This window comes from Tenrec ecaudatus, chromosome 16 (assembly GCF_050624435.1).
Source record: "Tenrec ecaudatus isolate mTenEca1 chromosome 16, mTenEca1.hap1, whole genome shotgun sequence".
NCBI classification, from domain to species: Eukaryota; Metazoa; Chordata; class Mammalia; order Afrosoricida; family Tenrecidae; genus Tenrec; species Tenrec ecaudatus.
In genome coordinates, this window is record NC_134545.1 from 44,010,890 (window position 1) to 44,018,897 (window position 8,008).

At 54.8% G+C, this 8,008-nt stretch overlaps 1 protein-coding gene across 1 annotated transcript; it reads left to right on the top strand.

Annotated features, from left to right (window-relative positions):
• Positions 1-2,788: 2,788 nt before the first annotated feature.
• On the top strand, positions 2,789-4,633 carry COMTD1 (catechol-O-methyltransferase domain containing 1). The gene is made up of 7 exons (XM_075534848.1): positions 2,789-2,941; positions 3,101-3,225; positions 3,450-3,555; positions 3,638-3,756; positions 3,838-3,892; positions 4,081-4,214; positions 4,375-4,633. The coding sequence occupies exons 1-7, from the start codon at positions 2,848-2,850 to the stop codon at positions 4,525-4,527; spliced, it is 786 nt and encodes a 261-aa protein (XP_075390963.1). The 5' UTR covers positions 2,789-2,847; the 3' UTR covers positions 4,528-4,633.
• The last annotated feature ends 3,375 nt before the right edge of the window (positions 4,634-8,008 follow it).

Below are 8,008 nucleotides of genomic sequence, written 5' to 3' on the forward strand. Positions count from 1 at the left end.
ACCGAGTTTGACTAGGAAACCCTTGGAGTTCAAACCCTATTTGGTGGTGGGGGCACCAGCGCAGGACCCGGCACCCGGTTTCTCTGCTCACGGCCTGTGAGTTCCTTCGTGCCTAACAGGACAGCGGCATTTGGCCCAAAAGTAACCGAGAGGCAGGTAGAAATGACCCTCCCTTTCACCCAGCCCCTTTCCTCCTCTGGGCACTGCCCACGTCCACATGCGACCTGCACCCACTACCAGGGCCGCGGCTGAAGAGAAGCCTGGGGGCCCGAGTCTCCAGCCCCCGGCCTTCTAGGGAAAGGCTCCGGAAGGGACCTTCGTTTGTGAGCTCAGACGAAGGCTCTGCCACAATGAGAGAGACAAGAAATGAGTAGTAAAGGGGGGAGGGAGGAAAATTAAATTTTGCGTGATCAGCAAGGTTTCAAACAATCGCTCGCCGACTGAAGTGGGTGCCATGTCTATAAGTCATTCTGTTTTATAGACCATTAGCATCTCCAGAGAGAGCCTGCACGGAGACCACTGCTTTTTGTTGAAATTAAAATGTCAGAGAAAAAGAAATAGAACAAAACAGGGAATCTGCAATTAATTACCAGGCCATAAAAATTCAATAATCAGGAGGCAGAGCGGCCACAAGCCCAGAGGTATCAGAGCCAACGTAACAAGAATGGAATACATTAATCTTTTCAAATTAGTTTTTTAATCTGACGGGGATAGATGGTGACATGCCTCTCCTGCCCAGTTCTCCGCGTGCGCCCCACAAGCCCCCCCTCCAACTCCACACAGCTCTGGTCTGGCTAGGTTTGAGGGGGGTAGGCTGGAGTGAGCTGGGGTCTGCCTGCAATGTAGACCCCAGTGTGGGCAGGGCAGATGAGTCTGCAGCTCCAGTAGAGCCCAGGATCCCATGCCAGCTTACCTGGGGGAGGGGCGCAGCAGTGCTGGCAAGGCAAGCCGCTGGGGGCTGGTTCCATGCTGGGTCCCCTGCACAAAAGCAGCTCATGTGGATTCCGCTTTGGGCTTGTGGAATCAGCGCTCCCCCAGGAAAGCAGACCGCAGAGCAGCGCAGGGCAGTAAGCATGGTGAGAAGGTGAACTTCCCGGAGCTTCAGTTCCCTCCTCTAAAACATCACCCTTTCCCAGGGCCACGAATACATTGTAACCACGTGCTCAATAAGACAGAGTCACCGCCATCAAGTCCACTCTGCCTCCTAGAGACCAGCGAGGACAGCACAACTGCCCCTGCGGGTTTCCAGGGCTGGAAGTCTTTGGTGTTTCCACCTTCTTTCTTGCTCAATGGCTAGGGGTCTCCAACGACTGATCTTGCATTTAGCAGCCCGACACAGAACTACTGCGCCACTACTGCTCCCGTCACGGCCAGGGCACAGGGCTGGGCAGTATGCTGTCCATTGTGCGTGTGGCCCTGTGAACTGGCAGGAGAGGACTCCATGGCAACTAACTACAACCGTCACTCATTGGATGGTCACAGCCTGGTGGGCTGGCAGCACGTCCAGGAAATTCTTCCGAGAGGTTTATTTCAGTGCCTGCTGGGTACTGGGCCTTGGAGGAAGAAAGACCGCCAGCCTCCAGCCTTGTTCTGGAGAGTGGAATGCATGGCTCCGCGGGCCCAGCAGACACTCGACCAGTGGTTCTCATCCTGGGGGTCATGACCCCTTTGGGCATCGAACGACCCTTCACAGGGGTCACCCGATTCCTAACAGTAGCAAAATGACAGTGATGAAATAGCAACAAAATAATGTTATGGTTGGGGGGTCACCACAACATGAGGACCTGTGCTAAAGCATGCCAGCATTAGGAAGGTTGAGAACCACTGCTCTAGGGGGTCAAAGGCTAAAGAAGAAGCAACCTCTCAAACCGAGCCTGCAAACAGCTGGGACAAGTGTGAAGAGTCACAGCTCCTGTCTCCAGGAGCCTAGCCCTCTCGTCCCAGGTCACCTCCCTTTTTAATGTAACATTTATGGCCCACTACGTGCCAGGCCTGACCCTTGTTGGATTTTCTCATTTGATCGACGCGGTACCTGTGAGAGTAGGCTGTTAGTGACCCCATTTTGCAGATAGAGAAGTTGTGATGCTGGGACGGCCCTCGTGTCTATGCAACCTGATGTCTCTGACCGGTGTGAGCGAGTCACCGAGCACGCAGCGTCTTTCAGAGATTGACACCCAGGAGGTGATCCATGCTCACCAGGCAGTGTCACCACCGGCCGGCCTCAAGATGTCCACTCCAACCTGAGACGACAGCAACGGCTCCCCCTCGCTGTATGCCAAGCTCTGAAATCTGGGGCCCGTTTACATTAAGGTGTGTGGTCTCCATTCAGACCACACCCTTCTTCTGGCGTTGCCCCTCAAGCAGATCCACCCAGTACTCCCTGCGCTGTCCCTCCCCCATCCTCTCCTTCCACCTGTTCGCCCAGTGCACCTCACCACGGAGCCCCAAATCTCACTCCCTCGAAAGCCCTCCAGTAACTTGCATCACTTTCTGCTAGTTACTTGGTTACAACTGACGCCTTTCTCCGCCCCGCCCACCTATGCCCCAGCAGTCTGGGCAGAAAAGGTGATGGTGGAGAGAAGGACTGGCAGGGCGGGCACAGGGGCCCACTCTTCACTCAATACAGAGCGGGAAACCCGCCTTGGGCGCAGGTTCTCGGGTGGCCACCAGATGGGGCTCTAGGCTCGCTCAAGAGCATCCTGCAGTGCGGCCGCGTGGCCGCGCGATGGCACCCCAGTCCACGGCTCCGCGCGCCGTGTCCGGACTGGGCGGAGCACAGATGATCCGAGTGGGATCCCACAGGCTCATGTGCACGTGACCTGGCCGCCTCTGCCTCCTGCCCGCGCCATGACCCAGCCTGCGCCTCGCTTCTCCATGCCCACCGCGCTGGCCCTGGGCTCAGCAGCACTGGGCGCTGCCTTCGCCACTGGCCTCTTCCTGGGTGAGTTGGACGGGCCCCCGCTGCAGAGCCCCCCGGCCGGGCGCCGTGGGAGGACCCTGGAGCAAAGCCCGCGAATTCCAGAGGCTGGCCCGGCCGAGCTCCACCCCTGCCCTCCTGAGCCCCGGGCCTGACCCCGAACTGCCCTCCGCCCTCCATCAGGGAGACGGTGCCCCTCGTGGCGGTCCCGACCGAAGAGTCTACTGCCTCCGGCGGACAGCCCCCTGTGGCAGTACCTGCTGAGCCGCTCCATGCGGGAGCACCCGGCGCTGCGGAGCCTGCGGCTGGTCAGCAGGGCCGGGGCGGGAAAGGGGACCGGCTGGAGACCTGGCGGGCCACCCTTGACTTGGACAGTAACTGTGCCATGGCTGTCTAGACCCCCAGGCTGCGGGCGAGGTGGTCCGAGGCCCTTGCTCCCCCACCACCACCAGCTACGACCCTGAGGGCTTACCGCCCTGGGCTGGGGTGGGTAACTGGCTCCGCAGGTGCGACCTCTTTCCTCCACACACAGCTGACCCTGGAGCAGCCGCAGGGGGAGTCTATGATCACCTGTGAGCAGGCCCAACTCCTGGCCAACCTGGCACGGCTCATCAAGGCCAAGAAGGCGCTGGATCTGGGTAGGAGTGTGTGGCCGGGATTACCAGGGTGCAAGGTCACCAGCCTTACCCTGGCCTGAGACACTGCCTGGCCCATTCCCAGGCACTTTCACGGGCTACTCGGCTCTGGCACTGGCTCTGGCGCTGCCCCCCGCTGGACGCGTGGTGACCTGCGAGGTGGACGCTGGAGCCCCGGAACTAGGGCGGCCCCTGTGGAGGCAGGTGAGCGAGCATCCCATACACCTGATGCCCCCATCCGGCTTCTGGACACCGGCCTCTGAAGTGTGCCCCGTCTTTGCGCAGGCTGAAGAGGAGCACAAGATCGACCTCCGACTGAAGCCTGCCCTGGAGACGCTGGGTGAGCACTGTGCCAGGGAGGGCCTTGGCAGTTTCCCAAGTGGGAGCACTGGACGCCGGGTCAGCAAGCAGGGGTAGCAAGATCACACAATGGCTTCACCCTTAAGGCGGGAAGTCACTTAGTGGACCCAGCCTGGTGCTACCCATCCCCATCCCCAACCCCCCTCCGTTCTCCATCACCCCTGAAAGATGAACTCCTGGCTGCTGGCGAAGCGGGCAACTTCGACCTGGCGGTGGTGGACGCCGACAAGGAGAACTGCGCAGCCTACTACGAGCGGTGCCTCCAGCTGCTGCGACCTGGCGGCATCCTAGCCATCCTCAGGGTAAGTCCCCGCCCAGTTCACTTTTGTAAGCTTCCCAGGCTTCCTCCCATTGGGGGTCCGTCTCCAGCCAGCTGTGACCACCTCTTGTTCACCTTTCCCCCAAACCCCGCTCTCCACAGCCAGGTTGGCTCTGCCCATCACTGTGCCCGCTTGTCCACAGGTCCTGTGGCACGGAGAAGTGCTGCAGCCTCAGCAGGGGGACATCGAGGCCCAGTGCGTGCGCAATCTGAACGAGCGTGTCCTGCGAGACGCAAGAGTCCATATCAGTCTCCTGCCCCTGGGTGATGGCCTCACCTTAGCCTTCAAGATCTAGGCTGGCCTCCAAATACAGACCTTGCGGGGAAAGGGCTTGGGATCCATCTACTCTCTTAAACAATAAAGTTCGGGTCTGGGACACATTGTCTCCAGAAGCTTCAAGGGTGGGGTTGGGGGGCTGGGAGAGGAGACCCAAATGCAGCCAACTTGAGCAAAAGGTAGTCTTGGACACCACAGACATGGATCCCTCCTGACCTTTGCTAGTTGTGTTGATTCCACACACAGCGGAGACCCTCCCACATCACCTCCAAGCTGGCCAAGGCTGGCTGCAGTAGCATCTCTGCCTCCTAAGAGCTGCTGCTGTTTGGGCTAAACTGTTTAACCATTTCACCACTGTTATCATTTCATCACAGCTGATCACTGATCTGCCCGGGTTCCGTGGGCAGACCCGTTCCTAAAATATGCCTCCACTTCCCCCAAGCTCTGGAGGTGCCGTGGTGGCATCGTGGTTAGCTTGAAACCACCAGCCACGCCCTGGAAGATAGGACTTTCTACTGCTGTGAAGAGTTCCTCTCGTACACGCACATGGGCAGTTCTACCCAGGCCTATCGTCACGGGGTTGGCAGTTGAGTCTGGTTTTGATTGTTGAAGGCAGGGACTGTCTCCACATTTCTATCGAGGAGCAGGTGAAGGTGCTGTTTAGTGAATGCAGCTGGGCCTGACAAGGAAACCAAATCTGGCAACAGGGAGAGGCCCTCCTTATGGGTCAGGGCTGTCCCATGGGTACCACGGTAGGTGGTCCCAGTTACACTGGCGATTTGCCCATGTTTTCACAACCATCCGCCCCACAGCCTCCCACTTCTAAAGTCAGTGGACTAGAGAGGCCCTGGTCAGTGGACACCTTTGAGAACCAGTCCATTTGGCCTACCCCATAAAGTTTATTTGAATGTATTTTTTGGCTTCTTCTGAACTGGACAAGTACAAGGCTGGGTGAGATCACTGGCCAGGGAGGTGTGACATAGGTATGTACAGGTACCCGACCAAAGGTGTCTGGCGATTGTTAGCAAGTTGCATAGAGAATGAGAACAGGTTTCGCTTTCCGACACTGCTGTCCGAGGCGGGAGGGCGAGGTTTGAGCACATTCAGGCCCGGTGCGTTTCTCTCTGCTCCTTACAATACCGTCAGACAGTCTTCATCTGTGTGTCGCAAATGCAAATTCAAATACTCTATCCTTATGAACACTGACTCGGGCAAAAGAGTCAGCGTGAAATGCAGGTCGGTTTTGAGCTATTTGGTTGCTTAGGCCTGAGAGGTCCCTGGATGGAACAATGCTTAACTAACCTAAACCTTACTGGTTGCAGTTGAAAGATGGGCCCAGCAGCACAGCAAAGAAAAACCCTAAAAACGGGCAGCTCTGAGTCCACCAAGTGCACAGCCATGCACATCCTATGGAGCAGTTCCACTCCAAAACGCACGGGCTCACCAAGTTACACTGACTAGCCATCAGTACATTTGGTGTCGGTTAGACTGATGGCAGGTGTACCTGGAAGTTACAGCGCCAAAAGCCCGGCTGCATTTCACAACCCCTAACTCCTGGGATGTGCCTTGAATACGGACATCGAAGAGCGGGGGACTCACCCTTTCCCCCCCCCACTCCGCACAGGGTACTAAGTTGCACGCTGGTTAACTTGTACCTGCACAAGACTCACTTGTGCCGCCTGACAAAAGCATTGTAGTGCTGGTGCACTAGAGCCCTTGCCAGGTGTGAGCCACACCATCCAGAGGCTGCCTCGGCAGGCCGTGCAGGAGCTTCACGTCTGCACCCTCTGCACCAGCTTCCTCCCTGCCGGCACACTGGAACCTGCCGAGACTTCGGAGGAAAGGGGGAAAACAGGCTCGCGTCAGCATGAGCTGCTGAAGTGTGAGGTTCACTCCCCAGGCCTCCAGAGTTTCATGAACTTCAAGCTTGCCTTCATGCCGAGCTAACAGAGACATCTTGTTCTCTCTTCCATGACCTTTCAATAAGCTGACTCAAATTGTTTCAAATTCCAAACTTTTGTCACTAAGCCACCTCGGTGGTGGGCCTTGAGGAAAACCGTCTTCTGATTCACACAAGCTACAGTCAGTTCCCCGGGACAAACACAGTGAGGCCAGAGGGGCATGTGGGCCGGCAGTTCATATGTGTAGAAAACACGCTTGGCAGATGCATTCTGGGCTCCCACTTAATTCTAGCCCCAATCCAACAGCTCAATATTCACCTTCATTAAGAGCTCAGTGAAGATAAGGTGCTACAGCGAAGTGTGGTGAAGAGAGCAGGGAATTCCAGGCTATCACTTGGAATGGTGTCTGGGATCTTAAAGGCTTGGATTCAAACAATCAGCCATCTAAGGGAGGCGGCAGCGAAGACCACATGCAAGAAGCACACCAGCCTGTGTGATCCAACGATGACAATAACAGAACCCAATTGTGAGGGTAAAACTGCAGTGTAATAGTTAGCACCCAATTTGTAGAAGGCTATGGAGAACAGCCGGAGCCCAACATCCATCCGCAAGGTAGTCAAATTAAGCCGCTGGCAGATCCCCTCTAGCCACAGGCACTTAAAAAGTTTTATTATCAATTTGATTACGGTGGCTTAAACCATGTTGTATAATATACTTGGTCAGTTGACCTCTGTCTTGACCCAATCTGAACTTGCTCTAGCCTCAAATATTTCTCGTTTCACACCAGAAATTTCTCTGGCTTTTAAAATATTGTTGGTGGTCTTTTCTTGCTTACTCTGTATTCTTATCTTTATTGTTTCATTTATTATTGTTAGGTTCCCCAGTTTATGAAGCATAGGAGTGGAAGCACACAATAACTGATGTGATGGGTTTATTAGGAAGGGAGTTGGGATCGGGGAACAATCCATGGATGCTGGAAGGGAGGCATTAGAACTGATTATGATGATGTATCTACAACTCTTTTTAAAAGGGATTTAACAATGGAAGTGTATTAACGTGAATGTATCACGAAAACTAACAAAACTTGACCTATAGTTACCATAGGTGAAGGAGGACGAATTTTTGCTTAGGGGCAATGAATTAATTTTAATGGTAGTAGAACAATTTGGAGAGGGATAAAATAAATAAAGACTGTACAACAAGAGTATGATCACTGACACTGAATTACACATGCTGCATTGGGAAAAAACATGCTTGGGCTCTCCAAGCAATGTCTCATGAGATCCTTCTCCATCTGGAAATTTTGAACACCTGTCATTTCTTAGGGGATGAGTCCCAAAGTTTGCCACACTCTCCTGTCCTATCTCAGCACCAAACCATACAGAAGGTCTGTTATTAGACACACGTTGTGTAAATCACCTCATTCTCTATCCTTTGACCATAACTTTGCAAATGATATTCCATTTCCTCCTTTCCCACCTATCATCTAACTTTCATTGCTATCATTCATGCCCAAGTCTTCACTCAGGGGCAAGCCATTGACCAAAGAGCCTAAGGGATTGCCTCTGCTCCCGTATCTAGACCCAAGCATTTCGGTCC